Below are 24813 nucleotides of genomic sequence, written 5' to 3' on the forward strand. Positions count from 1 at the left end.
GTTTCCCCCCCTCTGTTCCCCCAGGCTTTTAATCCAAGCAGGGTATGATGTAAATATTAAAGACTTTGACGGCTGGACCCCACTCCACGCTGCTTCACATTGGGGCAAAGAGGAGGCCTGCAAGATACTGGTGGAGAACCTGTGTGACATGGACCTTATCAATAAAGTGGTGGGTAGTACTTCTACGGAGTCTCCATCCTCTATCCATACCCTCTAAGGTTCAGTTGAATATGGAGCATGTACTGTTACGTAATGTACTGTACTGCACATATGTGCTTTTCTCATAACACTAGTTCTGAGAAGTGTCTGTTTCCTCCTCAGGGTCAGACATCTTTTGATGTTGCAGATGAAGATGTCCTTGGCTACTTAGAGGAATTACAGAAGAAGCAGAATCTGGTAAGCCAGTGTGTGGCTAATGCTTACATAAGCGCTTTCATTTGAGCCTGGATGAACTGCATAACCTGTTATTATAGCTGTCAAAAGTGAAACTGCGACTCACTGGTATATGCCTTGCAGGTGTAAGCATAGCACAAGCCCTTGATCAAATCTGACAATTCTGTTTTTTTTCACGGCTGAAAGTTTGACGTTAGGGTACTAACTGCCGTCAGTCATTAAAAAACATTCTCCCGTTGCAGCTCAATAGTGAAAAGAAGGATGTTAAGAAGTCTCCCTTGATAGAAACGACGACCACCGGGGACAACAATCAAAATCTAAAATCCATCAAGAGGTAAATGTCCTGGTTGGGGGGGTGGGGTGACATTAGGTAGTCACTCCGTGAAATACAGTCATGTAATGGATTGTTAATCTTTTATGCATTAACCCCAGTGTAGGTCACCCACCCCCTCTTTTACGCTGCTGCTACTCTGTTATCTATGCGTAGTCACTTTAATGACTCTACCTACATGTACATATTACCTTGACTAACCGGTGCCCCCGCACATTGACTCTGTACCGGTACCCCCTGTATATAGTCTCACTATTTTACTGCTGCTCTCTAATAACCTGTTCCTTTTTTATTTTTGATATTTTTTAAACTGCTTTGTTTCGAGGTTTGTAAGTAAGCGTTTCACTCTAAGGTCTACCTGTTCTATTCGGCACATGTGACTAATAACAGTTGATATGAGGTCTAGGCCACGGGGCAAACCATCGTTAAAGTGCCTGTTTGAAATACCATGTTTTCAGTACATTGAAAGTAGCTCCAAGTCATTGAGGCACCCTGATAATATGGAGGTTTATGGGTGTTACTCTGAAATGGTGCACACATGTCTTTGTAGTCTGATAATAATGAATCCATGCAGACTGAAAGTACCAAACATTCTGTGTGTGTTCCAGCAAAGAGACCCTCCTCCTGGAGCCCGAGAAGCCCGCCCTGCGCATCGAGACCCTGGAACCGGAGAAGGTGGACGAGGAAGAGGAGGGCAAGAAGGACCAAGAGTCCAGCTGCTCCAGCGAGGAGGAAGAGGAGGAAGACTCGGAGTCTGAGACTGAAGCCGGTACGTACAATAACCTCAATGGCAGGCAGGGTCTTTCTAAACCTGATTTCAATCTAAGCCATTATCCCAGAGTCCAAGTCTGAAGACTTTAGACCCTGTCTACATTAGTTGAACTGATTGTAAGTGTTGTAGATGTACTCTTTTGAATGGTGTCTGTATACACTTGTTGCAACGACATGAACGTTGTTGGTTATGACATCCCCTATGGTCGTTATCTTTATGAAAAAGAATAAACACAAACGACGGTCTGCATGACATCAGCAAAATATGGTCCAAAAAGCATACCTGTTCTATTTTAACACCAACAAACCCATCTGTTTTAAAAGTTATTTTAGTACTAAAACACATTTCTGAAGAGGGGTTTGGTGCTAGCACTGTAGCTTGCTACCTGGCTAATCAGACCATATCTTAAAAACAACAGTTGCAATGACGGTCTGCAGACAGTCTACTTGAGTATCATTTATTTTATTGCCAACGACACTTGTCTGTTGACCATTAAAATAGGACATGTAGTTAGATGAAGTATAGACCTGTCTTTATGCATCAGTAACTCATACTGGCACCTCTATTCCTCCCTTCCAGACAAGAGCAAGACGCCTGTCCCTGTGAGCAACAGTAACGGCACTGCTGTGGTGCCAACGCCGACCAGCGTTACGGTGTCCACCTCCCCAACCAGCCCCACTAACCAGGTGACTCTCACCTCGCCTGTCAAGAAGGTACGGCCTGGTGGATAGGTCCACTGCAGTCCTCCACTAGTCCTTGTCAGCCTCTTCTGCAGAGAGTTTATCACTTCTTTACAGCTCCCACTACTGAATAACTCTTTCTACAGTCACATGACTGACCAAGTGGTTCCGTGTCCCAGAAGTTTGTTAGTTATAGAACCTAAAAGGAAGGTTTAAACGCTGACGCGTTAGGCTGTAACCTGTCATCCGGGATACATAGCGATGCCTAAGCTCAGTTTATGAATGCAGCTTTCACGCGAGGCCCTGAGATGAGACATCTGGACACCTCACCGGTATACAGATCGATATAATTCAATGTCTTATTTAGTTAAAGCGTTAACACAAACCCACGCTTCACACTTGGCTCAAGTTACACGGAGTTTACATAAAGGGGGTTACGTTGGATTTGTCACATGAATAGTACAACACTTGTGTAGGTCTTGTTGTCGCCGCCTGCGGTACACTGAACAGACACAAGTGTCAGAGGCCCAGGGCGTAAGAGTTACGATTAGTTGAAGAACTGGAGATCTGGTCTTCAACAAACATGGCAGTGGTTGTACATGGGGGTGAGTAGTCATTGCGCGATGTTAACGGTACACTAACACTGTTGGCCTTACCTGTGTCCTTCCAGGGGTCATCAGTCAGATATTTTAGCAGTGTTGATTATTACGAGACACAATGAGGATGGGATTTTATCATAAAAAAATGGCCCCACAGTTTCCCTTTGTCTGCTGCCCTCTGCAGTGCAGATGTGGCGCTGCAGCTGACAATGTAGTCGGTGACCTCAGTCCATATACTGTGTCTTTAAGTGTAGACCTGTTACTCTCTTCAGAGGGCTCTTCTGCTTTATTCCCTCATAAGAACTGAGGCGGGGGACTTAACCACATTATCCTAATGATACTACAAACGTACTGTCTTTCCTTCAACCCCACTGGCACAGTATCATTAAACTAGAAGAAAAAAAACCTGTTACGCTACAAACAATTCCCGGTCTATACTACTACTGTTTTTACGTCACTTTGAAGTCCAATACTTTTAAATGGTCACGTTTTTAAATTGTCAAGTTTTGTGCCCATGGAAATCTCTCCCATTGGATGTATCCTCCATCTGATTGCATTTTCTTGGAGGACTCTGCATTCAAGCTGAAGTCCAGACTATGAAATATACCTATCACTATCCTAGTTATCCATATTTCCTATTATCTCTCGTGGAAATGCCCTTATTCCCCTCCTACTTTAATGCCTAGCACACACACACACACACACACAATGTCTTCTGTCTAACGAGAGTGATCAAAACGATTAACAATGTCCGCTTTGAGACTAGCATTGTCTTGTCTCTTCAAAAAGCCTCGTGTCCTGCGAGAGCTGTCACTCACTCAACCAATAGAAACGATTGACCCCCTTATCAGTAAACATTGTGTGGTGTGATCAGGCCTTAAAATATGTCTTTGTCTCTGTCTGTGCAAGGTACTGTCCGTCTTTGCTGCTGCTTCTGTCTCTCTACTCTGTTTCTGTTTCTCTTTCTCTCTGTCCGCCCCTCTCTCATCATGGCTCTTGTCTTGGTTGGCTTTAGTCTGATTATATTACTGCCCTCTTGCCTGTGGCGGAGCCAAGCTGTCCTGCATTGTGGCGTCAAGGCTTGCGCAAAACTGGCATTTCTCTTGTGCCCAAAAAACCCATGGTGAGGCATTGGTGTGTTCCAGAGTTGTTAGTTACCATGCCCTTGTTGCCTTCCCACCAAACCGCAACTTGCCTAATCACCTGACCCCAATAGCCCATCCAGTCAACACTCTTGCTAACCCCCCTAGTGACAGTCCCTTCCCCGCCAAAACATTTATTTTCTGCATGCGTCTTCAAACACAGTTCTATAATGCTTTCTCTGTGGCTCATGTGCTCTAAATATTGTCTATTTGATGTCTCTCTGGCCATTATGTGTGCAGTGTGCCCAAGGCTTGTGAGGACTTAACAGTCCTCTAAACCCTAACAGGTTGAATTGAACCAGTACCATCCATCCATGCACGAACTGGAGTTTATCAGTGAATGGTGTTTAGTCTCTTTAGTGTCTGATTCTAGGCCTGCCACTGCTGCTGAGAGTAAGGAGTTTGTACTCTGTCCCTCAGTCAAAAGTCTAATACCGGAGTTTATTACTTTTACCTTTATTGTATCAGGGAGTCCCATTGAGTCCAATGTCTCTTTTTCAAGGGAGCCGTCGACCTAGACGTGGTTATGTTATTTCTAGGGGTACAAGTCACTTGTGGTGTCTCATGCATGTCTCCAGACCTTTGGTTCCCCCTCCAACATGCGCCTCTACTCAAAACATCCCCTGCATTTTGTTGTGCTGCCAGAGTGCTGCCAGAGATCAGACAGTAGCCTCTGCAGATTCATTCCACACCAAAACTCCTTTGCTTTTTGACCTCTTGATTAACCTCTGTGGACTGCTCTGTGTTCTTCACCCAAGAAAACTAAACCCCGGACTGCTGCCTTCGTCTGCTTTCTGAATAAACCCCCTTTATTAACGTGTCTAGGCTAACGGCTAACCACGAACCCCTCTCCCCTCTCTCTCCCCCAGGTGGCCCAGCAGGTGTCCCCTGCTGGTAAGGTCTCTCCTAAAGAGGTCTCCCCTAAAGATAAACAGGAGGATGACAAGACGAAGAAATCGGACGAGTCCCCGGCGTCGTGGCGCCTGGGTCTGAGGAAGACTGGCAGCTACGGGGCGCTGGCGGAGATCACGGCCACGAAGGAGGCCCAGAAGGAGAAGGACACGGCCGGGGTGATGCGCTCAGCCTCCAGCCCCCGCCTCTCCTCCTCCCTGGACAACAAGGACAAAGAGAAGGTCAGTAGCTAACTAACACCACACTGTCTGACCCCAGGCCTCAGTGCCTGTGACCCTATAGGACTTAGCAACTCTGCCTAGAAGGCCAGCATCCCGGAGTCGCCTCTCCACTGTTGAGATTTGTTGAGATTTGAGATGCTTTGCGGGTACTATTTAATGAAGCTGCAAGTTGAGGACTTGTGAGACATCTGTTTCTCAAACTAGACACTAATGTACTTGTCCTCTTGCTCAGTTGTGCACCGGGCCTCTGACTCTTTCTATTCTGCTTAGATCCCGTTTGCGCTGTTCTGTGAAGGTAGTACACCGCGTTGTACCAGATCTTAATTTTCTTGGTAATTTCTTGCATGGAATAGCCTTCATATCTCAGAACAAGAATAGACTGAAGAGTTTCAGAAGAAAAGTCTTTGTTTCTGTCCATTTTGAGCCTGTAATCAAACTCAGAATTGCTGATGCTCCAGATACTCAACTAGTCTAAAGAAGGCCAGTTTTATTGCTTATTTAATCAGAACAACAGTTTTCAGCTGTTTACATAATTACAGAACGATTTTCTAATGATCAATTGGTCTTTTAAAATGATAAACTTGGATTAGCTAATACAACGTGCCATTGGAACACAGGAGTGATGGTTGCTGATAATTTACAACATTAACAATGTCTACACTGTATTTTGATTTCTAAGTGACCCCAAACTTTTAAGTGTGTGTGTGCGTACATGTATACGTATACACACTGCTCAAAAAAATAAAGGGAACACTAAAATAACACATCCTAGATATGAATGAAATTTTCTTATTAAATACTTTTTTCTTTACATAGTTGAATGTGCTGACAACAAAATCACACAAATTATCAATGGAAATCAAATGTATCTACCCATGGAGGTCTGGATTTGGAGTCCCACTCAAAATAAAGTGGAAAACCACACTACAGGTGGATCCAACTTTGATGTAATGTCCTTAAAACAAGTCAAAATGAGGCTCAGTAGTGTGTGTAACCTCCACGTGCCTGTATGACCTCCCTACAACGCCTGGGCATGCTCCTGATGAGGTGGCGGATGGTCTCCTGAGGGATCTCCTCCCAGACCTGGACTAAAGCATCCGCCGTCTGTGGTGCAACTTGGCGTTGGTGGATGGAGCGAAACATGATGTCCCAGATGTGCTCAATTGGATTCAGGTCTGGGGAACGGGCGGGCCAGTCCATAGCATCAATGCCTTCCTCTTGCAGGAACTGCTGACACACTCAAGCCACATGAGGTCTAGCATTGTCTTGCATTAGGAGAAACCCAGGGCCAATCTCATCTCGGTACCTAATGGCAGTCAGGCTACCTCTGGCGAGCCCATGGAGGGCTGTGCGGCCCCCCAAAGAAATGCCTCCCCACACCATGACTGACCCACCGCCAAACCGGTCATGCTGGAGGATGTTGCAGGCAGCAGAAAGTTCTCCACGACGTCTCCAGACTCTGTCACGTGCTCAGTGTGAACCTGCTTTCATCTGTGAAGAGCACAGGGTGCCAGTGGCAAATTTGCCAATCTTGGTGTTCTCTGGCAAATGCCAAACGTCCTGCACGGTGTTGGGCTGTAAGCACAACCCTCACCTGTGGACGTCGGGCCCTCCTACCACCCTCATGGAGTCTGTTTCTGACCGTTTGAGCAGACACATGCACATTTGTGGCCTGCTGGAGGTCATTTTGCAGGGCTCTGGCAGTAATCCTCCTTGCACAAAGGCGGAGGTAGCAGTCCTGCTGCTGGGTTGTTGCCCTCCCACGGCCTCCACGTCTCCTGATGTACTGGCCTGTCTCCTGGTAGCGCCTCAATGCTCTGGACACTACGCTGACAGACACAGCAAACCTTCTTGCCACAGCTCGCATTGATGTTCCATCCTGGATGAGCTGCACTACCTGAGCCACTTGTGTGGGTTGTAGACTCCGTCTCATGCTATCACTAGAGTGAAAGCACCGCCAGCATTCAAAAGTGACCGAAACATCAGCCAGGAAGCATAGGAACTGAGAAGTGGTGTGTGGTCACCACCTGCAGAACCACTCCTTTATTGGGGGTGTCTTGCTAATTGCCTATAATTTCCACCTGTTGTCTATTCCATTTGCACAAGAGCATGTGACATTTATTGTCAGTGTTGCTTCCTAAGTGGACAGTTTGATTTCACAGAAGTGTCATTGACTTGGAGTTACATTGTTGTTTAAGTGTTCCCTTTATTTTTTTGAGCTGTGTGTGTATGTATATGTGTATACATATACGTGTGGTGTGTGTGTGTCCAGCTGCTTGGACATATAGCACGATTTGAAACGGATGTCATCATTCATATGAAGTTGATGGTTCACCATTCCAGACTGTTTTGATAAGTTGCGTTGCCAGGTTGAAGTTGAAATCCACTGTCGGTTGACAACTGGTTTGTTGGCTGGGGGACAATGCATGAAGAATGTTAGTAGATGTAGCATGTGTTTGTTTAGGAGCTCAAGCAAATGGCTCCAATGTTTCATGTGCAGGAAAAAGACAAAGGAACCAGACTTGCCTACGTTGCCCCCACCATCCCCAGGAGACTGGCCAGTACATCAGACATTGACGAGAAGGAGAACAGGTGAAGTGCCAGCGTGGTCCCTCCGAAGGGAAAAGTGCATAGACAAGAGCACCACCTGCTGTTCACTGCTGTGTGTTACAGGCCCAAAGCAGCACTGCATGTTGTCTTTATGTAGCTGCTCTGCTGCCTCTGAGTACTTCAGTTTACAATGAAAAATCTATATATTTAAAAAGTGGCCTCGTACATATTTCTTTGAAGTGTAGGAATTAGTTACATGAAAATTATATTCTCAATGTTCACATTTGGCCAGCATCAATCAGATTGACTATCTAGAATATAATGTTACAAATATCGATCATTGATACTTTGTTAGTCATTACTGATTTCCATTTAGGCACATTTGAGGATTTATCCAGTATTGACTTGTAACACCAGGTTGCGGGTCCTTGCCAGCATATTGTGGAGCCCTGGGTGCTATTGTAGTGTGTGGTTCCAATCCCAGGGACTCTGCTGCTAGTCTGGTACGTAGCGGCTCCTACACCAGGAGACGCTGGGACGATGAGCTGAAGAACAGTGAAGGAAGCGCTTCCACCAACCGAACAACACCCAGCTATCAGCGCAGGTTAGCCACGCTTCACGATATGCTACCCCTCATTCCTCAACCTGACCGACTCACTACACCAGATCAGTGCACCATCTTCCATTCAGTACTAGTTCTGGACTTACTAACAACATCGTGGAGCTATCCAGTTCCACTTCAATTGACTCTTAGTAGTTTTGCTCATTCCTCATGTCAATTTGATTTCGCACTTCATTTGACACAAGTGCACGTACATGCTTCACATGCAAACATCTACTGAGAAAAACCATGCAAGTCAGTCCAACGCCTCTGTCACAAATGCCACAGTCTCCTGCATGACTGTACTAGTCCTGTCGGGTTTCTGTGCCTTTAGTTTCTCTATACTACACATCAGGTTCTACATTACAATCTGCCATTGTCATGCTCTTACAGCCTGCAAGGTTCCAAAACTACATTACCCAGAATCCATCACTACGGCCCAAGAAACCAAGACATGGACCAAGCGTGTCAGAGCTTAGTTTTTATACATGTTATGTAAATGTGTGTGGTGTGCGCCCCCTTGCTAACATGCCTATCTCGCCCCCACCTCCACACACTGCCAGCACGTCCCACACGCTAACGCTAGGGCGGAGCGGCAGCACGCGGGACGTGCCAGCCAAGTCCTCTTCTGCCTCCAGCTTGGACCCTAACACCTGTAACACTAAACCCTGGCAGTCGCCCGCCTCCCACTACCAGTCTTACAGCATTTACCGCAGGTATACTACCAGCCCCCACTGATCAACAACCTCTATCTACCTCCACTGTCTCTGTCACCTGTCTGGCGGTCTCGGCTGCATAAGTGTTGTGTAGTTTCATGCGTCTTTGACTGGTGTTCTCTTGACCCTCCCATCAACTGAAGAGCGATCAACCCCATTTTGGAGTAATGGCTAATGGAGAGGAATTCATCTTCAAAGGCCACAGTGTTAACTGTTTTTGATAGCCTTGTTTTCATAACGTGTCATTCCTTGTATGGGTAATGGGTCCTCTCCTGTCCAGCTGTCCAGCCTACCTTTCACTCTCCTTCCCTCCTTCCTGTTCTCTCATTTCTTATCTGACTGTTGTTCCACTGGTATCCACAGTGGTTCCTTTGGCAGGAGGCATGAAGACCTGGGTTCGACCACCTCTTCTTCCACTAGCACCACCACAACCACCTCGTCTGTTACCTCGCCCACCGGCTTCCGTGACCGCAGCCTGCTCTCCAGCCTGGGCTCCTCCACCCGCACCGGATCCTCCAGCCTCACCAGCAGGTACACACACACACACTCAGGGATCTCCCCAAAGAATGAAAGAGGGGCACTGCACCACTATGTAAAATAAGTACATCTTATTTTATTATCATAAGGCCATTTAAAAAAAATCTAGATCGCAGGAAATGTCCGTTTCAGGTGTTAAAAATCCTGGGAGAACCTTACACACATGAATGTAAAAATGTTAGTCATATTTTGAAGTCCTGTGTACAATTTTGTGGATCAGGTACTGGGCAGAGGAGAGTGCGGAGAGGGAAAAGGAGCGGGAGAAGGAGTCTGCTGCAGTCGTCCCTACGATTAACACTGGTTCCACCACCACCACGTCCACTACTGGCACTATCATTGGCTCTGACGGCAGGGAGAGACGCAGGTCCGACACGCGCACGTACGCGCACCCCCCGCCTACACAAACGCACACACTCTGAAATGCAAACATGGAAACACACATGGATGGCCACACGTGACACCCACAGGGGAAAAACAAGGATATTACTGACACACACATTGTCTATTTTACACAAAGCTCATGTTTCTTCTCTTGTTTATGCAACTAGAAACAATGTAATAACTGCCGTCTCTCAGAAAGCGGAATATCTTGAAGCTAGCAAGATCCTGTGCTGTTTGAGATTGCATTGCCTCTATTTGAGAATTGGGTGTGATCTCCTACAGTGTGTACACACTGGAGGAGGAGTGGGAGTCTGTTCAAATGAATGGGGTTAAGAGCACGTCTTCCTGTGAAGTCACTGCTGCTGAAAGAAGCCACCTGTTCTGGGAGGGTTCTAGAACCCTGTCTGCTTCAGAAAGTTCTCCTTATAAGGAAGATGGGGTTTCTCAAGGCCTAGCCAAGGCTCACAAGTGATTGAGTTGATATTTTTGTGTGGGATGAAGGAACACGTTCCCTCTTCAAAGAGAACATTACAATTACCTGTCTTGTTGCTCGCTCAATATTTGCAATATTTTGATACTAACGCTAAATAAAAGGTGAAAGGAGATTAAATATCTCCATAGCTGATAGTACAATAAGAATATGGTTGATTAAATGGTGAGCAGAAAAAACATTTGGATGTTAGATTTGTCATTTTAGATTGTTGTCGACAACTGTTGAAGTAAATGGCCTAATATCACAACTAGCATGTCGATCATCGTTGTGTGGCTATAGCTTGTTTTTGTTCAAGGTCATACCTCACGCCTGTCCTTGTTTGTGTTGCAGGTCGTACCTCACCCCTGTCCGGGATGAAGAGTCGGAGTCCCAGAGGAAAGCCCGCTCCAGACAGGCTAGACAGTCCAGACGGTCTACCCAGGTTAGTGAAGACGTCTGTCCTGACTCTGCTTCTGAACTGGGCCTAAATGGCCAACCAAATACTTGGCGATAAATGCAGTTTCAACTGAGTCACTTCTTATTGGTCTTTGTAATGGTTGGTTAGTCCATTTCTCTGCTATGAGTCCTACAGAAAAGTTATGTACGTGTTATCAAGTATTCTGCCTTTAATGTGGCTTGGGGTAATATAGCTGAACTGATTGTTACATTTTTTTTTTAAGTTGCCAGTTTTTATTGTGGAAACATAAATATTGTATAAATTGGCAAACATTCCTAAGCGTGCCGAGTTTTAATGAGATTGTTTACAAGCCGTAGGAAACTGGGCTGGTCCTTTTCCACGCTGTCACTAATACTATCTGAAATAACTAAATATGGTTCAGCTTAAAATGCCCTGTTAAATTGTTCACTTTTTATAACCCAAATGTTCACAGTGCAATAAGTGAATGCCTGAAATTAGTTAACCATTTTCCTCTTCCAAAACGCAGATTTAATTCCATTTTGTAGTTTTTCTCCTCCATGAGGAAATTAAATTGGCCAAATAAAAAAACATTGCTCCTGCAACCCTTTTTGTCAGAGATTCACTAAATTCTCTCAATTTCCTCTCAGGGTGTGACTCTAACTGACCTCCAAGAGGCAGAGAAGACCATCGGCAGGAGTCGCCCCATACGGACCCGGGAGGAGGAGAAGGAAGAGAAGGAGAAACAAGAGAAGCAGGAGGAGAAGAAGGAGACTGGTGAAACCAAGGAGGACGACTACCGGTCGAGGTACCGCAGCTTCGAAGAGGTATGTGATGGCTTCCTCGTTATTTACAATGCTCTATTATCCACCTGGAAATACAACATATGAGTTTACTGTTGATGTGTAAACTGACAATCACTTTTGAGATTTTGTTTTGTTGCAGTTTTCCTCAAGCCCAGGTTGTTTGATCTGAAGACAGTAACCATTCCGTACTTCCTGTTCTTTCTCCTCTCTCCAGACTTACCAGCGCTACCGACCCTCCACCACCTCGGCCACCACCCTGAGCACGGCCTCCACCCCGTCCTCTACTTCTACTTCCTCTAGCTCCCTCAACAGGCCCAACAGCCTGACCGGCATCACCTCCTCCTCCAGCTCCCTCAACAGGCCCAACAGCCTGTCCGGCATCACCTCCTCTTACAGCCGCTCCTCCAGGGACATTGAGAAAGGTCAGCAATGAGAGCAGGTTCAGATCTCTAAATACTATGGATTGTATTAAACCTCATAAACTCACGAAAAAGAAACGTCCTCTCACTTTCTACTGTTTATTTTCAGCAAACTTAACGTGTAAATATTTGTATGATAATAAGATTTAACAACTGAGACACAAACTGAACAAGTTCCACAGACATGTGACTAACAGAAATTTAATAATGTGTCCCTAAACAAAGGGGGGGGGGTCAAAATCAAAATTAAGTCCGTATCTGGTGTGGCCACCAGCTGCATTAAGTACTGCAGTGCATCTCCTCATGAACTGCACCAGATTTTCCAGTTCTTGCTGTGAGATGCTACCCCACTCTTCCACCAAGGCACCTGCAAGTTCCCGGACATTTCTGGGGGGAATGGCCCTAGCCGTCACCCTCCGATCCAACAGGTCCCAGACGTGCACAATGGGAATGAGATCTGGGCTCTTCGCTGCCCATGGCAGAACACTGACATTCCTGTCTTGCAGGAAATCATACACAGAACGAGCAGTATGGCTGGTGGCATTGTCATGCTGGAGGATCATGTCAGGATAAGCCTGCAGGAAGGGTACCACATGAGGGAGGAGGATGTCTTCCCTGTAACGCACAGTGTTGAGATTGCCTGCAATGACAACAAGCTCAGCCCGATGATGCTGTGACACACCGCCCCAGACCATGACGGACCCTCCACCTCCAAATCGATCCTCTACAGCACTTTTTTCCAGTCCTGTCTGGTCCAGCGATGGTGGGTTTGTGCCTATAGGTGACGTTGCCGGGGATGACTGGTGAGGACCTGCCTTACAACAGGCCTACAAGCCCTCAGTCCAGCCTCTCTTAGCCTATTGCGGACAGTCTGAGCACTGTTGGAGGGATTGTGCGTTCCTGGTGTAACTCGGGCAGTTGTTGTTGCCATCCTGTACCTGTCCTGCAGGTGTGATGTTCGGATGTACCGATCCAGTGCAGCTGTTACACGTGGTCTGCCACTGCGAGGACGATCAGCTGTCCGTCCTGTCTCCCTGTAGCGCTGTCTTAGGTGTCTCACAGTACAGACATGACAATTTATTACCCTGGACCCTGGGCATCTTTCTTTTGGTGTTTTTCAGAGTCAGTAGAAAGGCTTCTTTAGTGTCCTAAGTTTTCATAACTGTAACCTTAATTGCCTACCGTCTGTAAGCTGTTAGTGTCTTCAGGACCGTTCCACAGGTTTATGTTCATTAATTGTTTATGGTTCATTGGACTAGCATGGGAAACAGTGTTTAAACCCTTTATATTGAAGATCTGTGAAGTTATTTGGATATTTACGAATTATCTTTGAAAGACAATGTCCTGAAAAGGGGACGTTTCTTTTTTGCTGAGTTTGTTGCTGCCATTTGATGTGTCAGTATGATAAGCATGTACTCTCATACCAAACTGTAAGCATTCCGGACACACTTTCAGCAGTACATTGATTGACTGAGTAGACACACATAGACGCACAAATATTATACTGAGATACTCCTGCTTTCAACAGCAGACCTATTCATTGAAAAATAGAAGCTTTAGTTCTACTGATGTAGAATGTATTCCCATGTTGAGGTATGGCTAGAGTATGTATCATGTATCATTATTAGATATACAGTGCCTTCAGAAACTGATTCTACATTTTGTTACAGCCTAAATTCAAAGTGGATTAAATAGATTCTCACCCATCTACACACCATATCCCATAATGACAGTGGAAACATGTTTTTAGAAAACATTTGTGAAGATGAAATACAGATCTAATTTATACTGAACAAAAATATAAACGCAACTATAATTAAAATTATTTCTACTGAGTTACAGTTCATATAAGGACATCAGTCAAATGAAATAAATCCGTTAGGCCCTAATCTATGGATTTCACATGACTGGAGGGCATAGGCCCACCCACTGGGGAGCCAAGCCCAGCCAATCAGAATGAGTTTTCCCCCACAAAAAGGCTTTATTTTAGACAGAAATACTCCTGTTAAATCAGCTATCCAGGTCGCTGGTCTCAGACGATCCCGCAGGTGAATAAGCCGGATGTGGAGGTTCTGGGCTGGCGTGGTTACATGTGGTCTGCGCTTGCGAGGCCGGTTGGACATACTGCCAAATTCTCTAAAATGACGGAGGTGGCTTATGGTAGAGAAATTAAAATGTATTTCACTGGCAACAGCTCTGCTGGAAATTCCTGTCCCTAGCACAAGGTGCGCCTGTGTAATTATCATGCTGTTTAATCAGCTTCTTGATATGCCACACCGGTCAGGTGGTTGGATTATCTTGGAAAATGAGAAATGTGCACAAATATTTGACCATTTTAGAGAAATAAGCTTTTTGTGCATATGGACATTTCTGTGATCTTTTATTTTAGGTCATGAAACATGGGACCAACACATTACATGTTGCATTTATATTTCTGTTCAATGTGAGTATGTGTTCACACCCCTTTGCTATGACACTCTAAATTGTGCTCAGGTGCATCCAATTTCCTTTGATCATCCTTGATGTCACAACTTGGAGTCCACCTGTGGCCAATTCAATTGTTTGGACATTCTTTTTTAGAAAGAAAAACCGGTTTATATAAGGTCCCACAGTCCATGTCGAAGCAGAAACTATACCTTGACGTCCAAGGAACTGTCCGTAGCGCTCCAAGATAATTGTGATGAGGCATATATCTGGGAAAGGTTATAAAACCATTTCTAGAGTTTTGAAAGTTTCCAAGAGCACAGTGGTCTCCATTGGGAAATAAAAAAAGAATAATATGGAACTCTGCCTAGAGCTGGCCCCGCAGACCAAATTGAGCAACCGGGCAAGAAGGACCTTGGTCAGGTAGGTGACCACGAAGCCAATGACCACTGACAGAACTACATAGTTCCTTGGCTGAGATGTTAGAACCTGCCAGAAGGACAATAGTCTCTACAGCACTTCACCCATCTGGGCTTAATGGGAGTGGCCAGACTGAAGCCACTCCTGAGAAAAAGGCACATGGCAGCATGCCTGGGGTTTGCAAAAATGCACGTGAAAACCTTAGAGCATAAGGCAAAAGATTCTGTGGTCTGAGACAAAAATGTAACACTTTGGCCTGAATGCAAAGCGCTATGTCTGGAGAATCAGGCACAGCTCATCAACCGTATAACACCATCCCTACTGTGAAGTGTTGTAGCAGCAGCATGCTACTGGGATGCTTTTCAGCAGCATGGCCTGGGAGACTGGTAAGGATAGAGGGAACAATGAATGGAGACATACAAGCATATTCTCGTCGAGAACCTGCTTCAGAGTGCAAATGGCCTTAGACTGGGGGATGAAGATTTACATTCCAACAGCAGAATGACCCCAAGCATACAGCCAAAGCAACACTGAAATGGCTTCAGAACAAGAATGTGAAAGTTTGAGTGGCCCAGCCAAACCCCAGACTTAAACCGTGGAAAAACTTGAAGATTGCTGTTCACCGCCACTCCCCATCTAACTTAACAGAGCTTGAGAAAATCTGCAAGGAAGAATGGGAGAAAATCCTAAAATCCAGAGGTGCAAAGGTAATACAGGCACCGAAGACTACTCAAAGCCAAAGGTGCTTCTGCAAAGAATTGACTCGGGTGTGAATACTTGTGTAAATTAGTAAATTAAATTAATTTCTGTATTACATTTTCAATAAATCAAGAAAATATGTTTTCACTTTGTCATTATGGGATATTTTGTGTAGATGGGTGTAAAAAATGATCAATTGAATACATTTTGAGTTCGGGCTGTGGAAATTGTGGAATAAGTCAAGGGGTATGAATACTTTCTGAAGGCACTGTATCTAATAGCCATCTGAGCACAGAACGGTTAACCTGAATTCCACCCAGGCAGGGAGAGGATTGGGTTGCCTAAAAATGAAATACCTTAAATGAAACATGACCTTGACTCTCAATGCTCGCTTAACATGGAAGCCAGGCGCACCAATGTGTCGGCGGAAACACCGTCCAACTGACGACTGGGTCAGCTTGCAGGTGCATGGCCCGCCACAAGTAGTCACTAGAGCACAATGAGACATGGAAATCCCAGCCAGCCAAACCCTCTCCTAACCTGAATGACGCTGGGCCAATTGTGCAATGCCCCATGGGTCCTGGCCCGGCTGGGATAAAACCCGGGTCTGTAGTAGCACCTCAGTACTGCGATGCTGTGCCTTAGACCGATGCGCCACTTGTGAGGCGCAAAGCGAAGATATAACTTCAGTTTTACCGGACTAAGCTTTGATCGAATGAAACTTTGATGTCGGCACATACTGGCTATAATGAACACTATTGATGGACATGCTCATGTATTGGGTGATTTTTGATTTGACAATGTAAACAGGATACAGAATTGGAATTGACCCCAAATGTGCTGGGTCAGGTGCATGTGTCTCACTCAATCTCTCTATGATTGACAGAATCAGACAAGAAGCAGCAGGAGGAGGAGAAGGAGGGAGAGGATAAGTCCCAGCCCCGCTCCATACGGGATCGCCGGCGGCCCCGTGAGAAGAGACGCTCCACCGGGGTGTCTTTCTGGACCCAAGATGGGGTTTGTGACATACACACTGACACTTTAATGTGGACATGTTTAAGTGTAATGATCAGAGCCCACTTGACCCACCCATAAGGCAATAAGGATACATGTCAGTTTTGAGGTAAAAAGCCATTTTATAGATTTAGCAGTACAACTACTCTCGAGGTACTACACTTAATTGCACCTCATGAAACACCTCTGGATTTAGCTGATTGGGACGGCATCCCCGAGCTGACAAGGTAAACAAATCTGTTGTTCTTTCCCTGAACAAGGCAGTTAAACCACTGTTCCCCGGTAGGCCGTCATTGTAAATAAGAATTTGTTTTTGAGACTTGCCTAGTTAACAAAAAAAAAAGGGGAATTGCAGCCAGGCTATGGATTTATTCTGAGGATAACTGTCCCGGGGCTGTTGTATTCCAGAGTGATGACAATGACCCAGACCAGTCGGCGGACTCAGAGGAAGGCAGCATCAAGGGTGAACCTCAGGTAACCTCAGTCCACACAACCATGCAGAAATAAACCCGGAATAGTTGCTGTAAAGAGGTCATTGGAACACAGGATGCAGTGACGCCCTCATTGGCGCAAATTCAACTAATCTGATCAAACTAAGTGGATATTCCGTATTTTATGTATTAATTTGAAACGGGCTCAAGGTGGTTACTAAAGTGTGATTTGGATATATTTGGCTATTTTCGCTGCATAACTTTTAGAAGTTGTCCCGTTTCACTTTTTGAAGAAGTGAATGCTAAATGCTAACTCGCATTTTGTATGAGATGGTTGCATAGCTAGCATTCAGAAATTGGTTATGGGAAGTCAGTAGTTTTTAACTGAAAGGCATGTCTACATTAGTGTCAGTGTGTGTATGTCATGAACCCCATTGATTGATTGACGATGACATGGACTTATATATTGTGCTTGACATCCTTACTAGTATTATGCTCAGATTTATACCTCAACATATTGTGAAATATACATAATAAACAATAGCCTAAATATAGGCTGTTTTTGCTGGGGGGCAATGAGGATGTTCCAGATCTTTCCACCACTTGTTTCCATGGCATTGCCATTGTTTTGGTTGAGTTCCATTGACCTCTTTATTGCAACTGTGGTCCAACCTCCAGGCTGAGACCCAAACTAAAGGATGATTTAACTTTTACCCAACTAAACTTTGATGTCGGCACATACTGACTAATGAACACTATTGAGGAAAGACATGCTCATTTATTGGGTGACTGATAGTTTTGATTAAACACTTGCTCTTTAGTGATTGGCCAGTTTTTTTTTTTTCTCACCCCCAATCAACTTTTTTTGCTCTCTTTTGTCTATAGTCAAGGCCAAGCAAGTGCCTCTGATTTTCCTTGATTTGGCCTATTTTGGCCAGCTTTGGTACTGTAACGACTCCCTCTTTCTGATGACTTTGGGTTTAATGGTTCCTCCTTTCCTGTGATTGTCCTGTCGCTAAGGTGACCTGAAACGCAAAGGAAATTTGTCTTGTTTATGTCAAAGGTTGAACGTACATACAGTTTTCACTATTAGGAAAACTATTCTGCAAATGGAGGAGAAAATATTCTGGACTAGTTACTTTTTTGGGCAGTAATGGTAAAAAAAAAAAAATTGAAGGTTTTATTTTTTCACATGCAGTGAAAAATCAGACATTCTGCCATCAGCCAGGACTTATTTTTAGCGGACATGACATCTCCCTGTAATAATAGATAAAGAACCCCCATAGAGTTCCTTTGTAGCTTTGGGAGAGGGGAAGGTTGGTGTGTGGGTTGGGCCTCTTTTGTATGTAAGGAGAGCAGCATTTTATTTATCTACAAAGGACTCGTGCAGAAACTTCCTATGTCTACTGTATCATCATTGATTCAATTTATACTTGAAAATCACCAAACTCAGTCTCAGGCTTGGATGCTACTGGAGGCCCTTTCGGGCTCCAGAGTTGTGTAAAGCTGCTTTGTTCCACATAAAAGTTGCAAAAAAAACAACTTCCAGAGATCTCTGAAATGAGATATTATCATCCTCCTTGGTCAGTTTAGAGTAATGATAAGTGACCTCTGATAGATCTGTTTGAATACTTTTTGTAATTTTGTATATTTTATCTGATGTATTTATGCAGAGTTCATCTGTAAGAGGCCTTAGTCTCGATAAAGGTTCAATAATATGGATTCTCCCTGGCTAAGTCTTCCTGTTTTGGAAGGGGTGTGTCCTGTGCAGTACTGCGTAGCAGACAGTGACGTGGCCAGGCGCTTTGCTGCAGATGACGCACACAGTGGGAGGAGGAGGGCGGCTGGACGGAGCAACCAGCCAGAAAGCCAGCATATCTGTTGTTGAAGGCTGCACATTGGGGCGTGGCCTGAACAGAACGCCAAATAGGAAAGCATTCAGGAAGAGCTGCTCCCTCCTGGCAGAGTTGATTTGGGTTTCTCCCTGGGCTTGGAATTGCCAGGGACCTCACGATACGATGTCACGATACTTAGGGGCCGATACGATATGTATAGCGACTCTCCCGATTCTATGTGTATTGCGATTTGATGTTTCAAACTATTTTGTTCACAATGTCTGGTACATTGAGATGAGAGCGCATGAGAAAATAACTTTTGATCAGTCATTGGAAATAAAAGGGCTGAAAACATTTTGGCTCACCATTTAAGAAGATGGAGAACAAGCTATAGGATGAACAATACAAGAGTTTTGGTTCAGGTACAGTCAACTAACGTCACCTAGCAATCAGGGTTGAATATTTTCCTGGTATTTTACAAATGTTCCATCCTGCGAATAAATCACTTTTCTCCCGTGTAACCCGGTATTTCCCCGTCAAAACCGGAAGTGTCATTCAAAGCATATAAATAGGCCTATGTCTGGTTATGATTAGAGCTTTGATTTGAACATTCAAGCCTGATGCAACCTGAGCCTGATTAAATGCATATTATGAGCCCTACATTAAAGACGAGCCAAAATGATTGGGACGTTATCCAATACGTGCACCTTACGCACGACAGGAACGCATAAAAGCACGCAGATGTAGCTATGCTATGGGTAAATGGCACTTATCTTTTCAGTGTTAACTGTATTACTGTATTGTATGGACTGGCATTACGCACCTTCAAACCATGATAAAGCAGGGAGAGAACATGCGATTCTGGTGCAGCACGTTGTGGCCTACAAAGTTACAAGTATAGGCTAGCGAATTTGACTGACCTTTTTTGTAATAATTCCTCTGTTATTAGCCTACCTATTTCTCTCTCTAGTGTTGCTTCATTCCTTCCTCGCTTTCAACAGTTAAATGAAATACGTTGTCATAATTCTAATGACATGCTTGAGTAATATAGGACTAGAATTTAGATGCATAAGGTGTTCACTTCTCCACGAGGTTTGAATGGTTTATGGGTCTGAATAAATTACTTGTATAGTTTAGCACATTCGCTCTTTCAAACTACCCATGAGTTCTACTGGCTGCTGTATTTAACATTCAGCGAGCAAGAGTCTTGTGTCCCTCTTCGAGTAGTCTATTGTTATAAGAAATGCAACAACAAAAATGTCCAGCAAGGTATTCTAGTCTAGCTAAGGAGACTTTGTTTAAAAAGAAAAATCGTCCAAGTGGAGCACAGGTTTGCGTATTGCGCAAGAGACCGTCTAAAAGTTAGACACTTACTATGCATAACCCATCATTCATTACCAAAATATAAGGCTAATGCTGCATTGAATTTATTACTTGAGACTAGGCTAGGATATATATAGATACAGTGGGGCAAAAAAGTATTTAGTCAGCCACCAATTGTGCAAGTTCTCCCACTTAAAAAGATGAGGCCTGTAATTTTCATCATAGGTACACTTCAACTATGACAGACAAAATGAGGGGAAAAAATCCAGAAAATCACGTAGGATTTTTTATGAATTTATTTGCAAATTATGGTGGAAAATAAGTATTTGGTCACCTACAAACAAGCAGGATTTCTGGATCTCACAGACCTGTAACTTCTTTAATAGGCTCCTCTGTCCTCCACTCGTTACCTGTATTAATGGCACCTGTTTGAACTTGTTATCAGTATAAAAGACACCTGTCCACAACCTCAAACAGTCACACTCCAAACTCCACTATGGCCAAGACCAAAGAGCTGTCAAAGGACACCAGAAACAAAATTGTAGACCTGCACCAGGCTGGGAAGACTGAATCTGCAATAGGTAAGCAGCTTGGTTTGAAGAAATCAACTGTGGGAGCAATTATTAGGAAATGGAAGACATACAAGACCACTGATAATCTCCCTCGATCTGGGGCTCCACGCAAGATCTCACCCCGTGGGGTCAAAATGATCACAAGAACGGTGAGCAAAAATCCCAGAACCACACGGGTGGGACCTAGTGTATGACCTGCAGAGAGCTGGGACCAAAGTAACAAAGCCTACCATCAGTAACACACTACGCCGCCAGGGACTCAAATACTGCGGGGCCAGACGTGTCCCCCTGCTTAAGCCAGTACATGTCCAGGCCCGTCTGAAGTTTGCTAGAGAGCATTTGGATGATCCAGAAGAAGATTGGGAGAATGTCATATGGTCAGATGAAACCAAAATATAACTTTTTGGTAAAAACTCAACTCGTCGTGTTTGGAGGACAATGAATGCTGAGTTGCATCCAAAGAACACCATACCTACTGTGAAGAATTGTATTTGTTTTATTTTACCTTTATTTAACTAGGCAAGTCAGTTAAGAACTGACGGCCTAGGAACGGTGGGTTAACTGCCTGTTCAGGGGCAGAACAACAGATTTGTACCTTGTCAGCACGGGCGTTTGAACTTGCAACCTTCCGGTTACTAGTCCAACGCTCTAACCACTAGGCTACGCTGCCGCTGGGGGTGGAAACATCATGCTTTGGGGCTGTTTTTCTGCAAAGGGACCAGGACGACTGATCCGTGTAAAGGAAAGAATGAATGGGGCCATGTATCGTGAGATTTTGAGTGAAAACCTCCTTCCATCAGCAAGGGCATTGAAGATGAAACGTGGCTGGATCTTTCAGCATGACAATGATCCCAAACACACCGCCCGGGCAACGAAAGAGTGGCATTTCAAGGTCCTGGAGTGGCCTAGCCAGTCTCCAGATCTCAACCCCATAGAAAATCTTTGGAGGGAGTTGAAAGTCCGTGTTGCCCAGCAACAGCCCCAAAACATCACTGCTTTAGAGGAGATCTGCATGGAGGAATGGGCCAAAATACCAGCAACAGTGTGTGGAAACCTTGTGAAGACTTACAGAAAACGTTTGACCTCTGTCTTTGCCAACAAAGGGTATATAACAAAAGTATTGAGAAAATTTGTTATTGACCAAATACTTATTTTCTACCACCATTTGCAAATAAATTCATTAAAAATCCTACAATGATTTTCTGGATTTTTTTTCTCATTTTGTCTGTCATAGTTGAAGTGTACCTATGATGAAAATTACAGGCCTCATCTTTTTAAGTGTGAGAACTTGCACAATTGGTGGCTGACTAAATACTTTTTTGCCGCACTGTATAGATATATATCGATTTAGATATATATATATAGATTTAGATATTTCATCAGTCTATCTTTGATGCAATTTGAATAGAATTGGAGAGTGAGAGTGCCCGCTCGTGCATTGATGTAAAGCAACAAACTATATAGGAGTTTTAAAACGCTGCAATAAAAAATAAAATCTTTACAATTGAAAAAATAAGGTGACCCCTGAAAGCCAGATGGAGATGTCAATTAAATTGCAGTGTGAAGTAAAGCATTTTTTATTTATTTTTACAACTTGATGTAGATTTGAATTTGTCAAGATCTGCAAAATATATCACAACCTGAGAGAAGTAGGTTAAAACATACTTTGGGGTTTTTGTTAAGCAGTGTATTTTTCTTTTCTGGAATTCAACCAGTTGTACATGTCAGTTTTCTTCCCCTTCACCATTTTAATCTCTGTAGCTAAGGTCTTAAAGATGTGCAGACACACAAGTGCTTTTCCTGGCATTCGGGCTCCTTCAGCTTCAGGAAGCCAACACTGCTGTAGGCTTGGCCCTCTGACCCCCATCCCGCCTGCTCTGAGGCACTCTGCTAGAGCCGCGGGAGCTAGGAGAGGCTGGGGTTCAGGGGCAGCCCCTTAAGGCACTGGCAGGCTTGGCAGCCATTCAGGAATGTCAGGGAGGGGGGGGGGGGGGGGGCCTGTTGCAGTGCAGAGTGGTCAGGTGCTATGAGAAGGGAAAGAGGCTCGGCACTGAGGGGGTAGACACTGATTGGTCCAACATCTAGCCTTGTCAACTCTTTGCAAGTTAAGGAGGCAGACCTTTGTGAAGCCAAGGAAATGACGAACCTATCAGTACATTTAATTTAGTATTTACAAATAGAATGGACAAAAGAATGTGCTAGGAGAATAGAATGCCACCTTAAACATCCTGTTTTCAGTGTGATGCGGCAAACATTCCCCAGCAGAACAACCGAAACCCTCAAATGCACTCTAATTGATCATCTACATTCCAGGCACTGCACTTGTCTAGACAACAGGAAAACTGCACTGCTCTGAATCTGTCATGTGGATTTGCTTGATGTAACATCGGGTAAAGACATTAAATCACTTCTGTTTTTCTTTTCACAGAGTGACCGACTGTCCAGGTATGTGCCAAATTCAGTTTATTCTTCAGATCTTTCCAAATGGCACCCTATTCCCTATATAGTGCACTACTTTTGACAAGGGCCCATAGGGCTCAGTGCACTACTTTTGACCAATGTGGAGAATAGAGTGCCATTTGGGAATGCATCCTTCCGGTCTACTACTTAACCTTCACTTGCGGGGCTTGTGCCACTTTGGACCAAATAAACTGCTGACAACCTGGTATATGGCAGTGTAAATATTAGACATGGTTGATAAGATACTGTAACTGTAGAGCTAAGTATCAAGGCTTTTATTCTCTTCAGGAATGAGAGCAGCACTTCCTCTTCCGACCGCTACGACCACTTGGGTAGCCGTGGCTACAGCGAGGGTCGCAGGTCATTCTCAAGCAGGCTGGACCGAGACGATAGCACTGACTACAAGAAGGTACTGGAGCTCCCAGACATTCACCTTCTACCTTAGTTAAAATCACACCAGACTCAATAACACCACCATAGAAATAGTAATACTTCCCTGTGAAGTTAGACTTTTTTCTGACTGTTTTTCCTCTCAGCTTTATGAGCAGATCCTAGCTGAGAATGAGAAGCTGAAGTCCCAGTTACGTGACACAGACCTGCAGCTGAATGACTTGAAGCTACAGCTGGAGAAGGCCACACAGGTGAGGCACTGTGGCCAGGCTGCGCTGCACAGTTGGGAAATTAGCATGTGGCATTAGGATCACTCATTGTGAATAAATAGCACTTCCTCGCTAACTGGGTTATCGACGTTGCTTGTGTTACAGAGGCAGGAGCGCTTTGCTGACCGGTCGCAGCTTGAGATGGAGAAAAGGGTAATGATTATTAAGTGTTATGTTTTTAACTTAATGAATCATTTTGCTCAACAAATGAATGAACTCACAAAAATGAGTTGTATGTATGAAAGGCACTTATAAATACAATTATTGTTATTGGTAGTGGTTAACAGCGTGGTAATCAATGCCAACTGGTTTATGTCTGAAGGTTACAAGCAGGCCCCAATTTCAGCTGGGTGGTATGGTCTTATAAACCTGACTACTTTCTCCAGTCTACTGCCTCTCCTGCTGACTGGCTCACCATGCCCATATAGTTGGCTGGGGGGCGTGCCACCCCACCCAAGCACGAGCTACCTACCTTCTCTCACGTGTTTTTAAACATTTTTAGCCAGTGTGTGTGTGTGGTCACTTCTCCAGGGTTGTTCTTTTTGCATAGTGTGTGATGGCGAGTATACATGATGGATTGTTTCAATGGAAATGTTATCTTCTGCATGTGCTTTTTGCCATTTTCTTGGCAAGTGTTCACTCATATCACCTTAACGACTGACACAAACATATGGGGTCAACTTCACGCCATATCTATTGATTTCAAAATAAAATACTTTGTGAACATGATGAATAAAGTTGAATTGTAAACATTGTATTTTAAAGGACGGGTGAAATAATGGATGTTGAAATCAATAACCAATCAATTGAAAGCAAAATGTATAGAATTGTATACAAAAATAAGACGTCAAAAGCAAAACCCCAAAACTTGTAAGCAAATCATTTTAAAGCTGGAGCAAAACTGACAAATGATTAAAAAAAAGATTTGAAAACGAATGCAAAAAAATCTATTCCCATGAAGCTTTCCCAGCAACCATTACTATTGAAATAGGTTTTGCCTGTGCTCTTGCCTGCATGTACTACCTTTTG

At 44.3% G+C, this 24813-nt stretch overlaps 1 protein-coding gene across 13 annotated transcripts in view; it reads left to right on the forward strand.

Annotated features, from left to right (window-relative positions):
- Positions 1–24813, forward strand: part of LOC115107095 (protein phosphatase 1 regulatory subunit 12A-like) — an 82996-nt gene that overhangs the window by 49761 nt on the left and 8422 nt on the right. For 2 of the 13 annotated variants that reach the window (XM_065008315.1, XM_065008316.1), the window contains exons 5-26: positions 25–169; positions 322–396; positions 636–727; positions 1333–1493; positions 2076–2209; positions 3791–3898; positions 4787–5050; positions 7551–7642; positions 8085–8204; positions 8765–8917; positions 9281–9448; positions 9675–9833; positions 10659–10749; positions 11373–11549; positions 11743–11950; positions 16377–16507; positions 16913–16978; positions 23094–23110; positions 23414–23534; positions 23662–23766; positions 23890–23937; positions 24107–24137. In XM_065008315.1, coding sequence (XP_064864387.1) covers positions 25–169; positions 322–396; positions 636–727; positions 1333–1493; positions 2076–2209; positions 3791–3898; positions 4787–5050; positions 7551–7642; positions 8085–8204; positions 8765–8917; positions 9281–9448; positions 9675–9833; positions 10659–10749; positions 11373–11549; positions 11743–11950; positions 16377–16507; positions 16913–16978; positions 23094–23110; positions 23414–23534; positions 23662–23766; positions 23890–23937; positions 24107–24137 — 2666 coding nt within the window. The remainder of the gene's footprint in view (positions 1–24; positions 170–321; positions 397–635; positions 728–1332; positions 1494–2075; positions 2210–3790; positions 3899–4786; positions 5051–7550; positions 7643–8084; positions 8205–8764; positions 8918–9280; positions 9449–9674; positions 9834–10658; positions 10750–11372; positions 11550–11742; positions 11951–16376; positions 16508–16912; positions 16979–23093; positions 23111–23413; positions 23535–23661; positions 23767–23889; positions 23938–24106; positions 24138–24813) is intronic. The other 11 variants (XM_029630476.2, XM_065008310.1, XM_065008311.1 and 8 more) reach the window with 8 other exon arrangements.

This window comes from Oncorhynchus nerka, linkage group LG23 (assembly GCF_034236695.1).
Source record: "Oncorhynchus nerka isolate Pitt River linkage group LG23, Oner_Uvic_2.0, whole genome shotgun sequence".
In the NCBI taxonomy this organism is placed as follows: Eukaryota; Metazoa; Chordata; class Actinopteri; order Salmoniformes; family Salmonidae; genus Oncorhynchus; species Oncorhynchus nerka.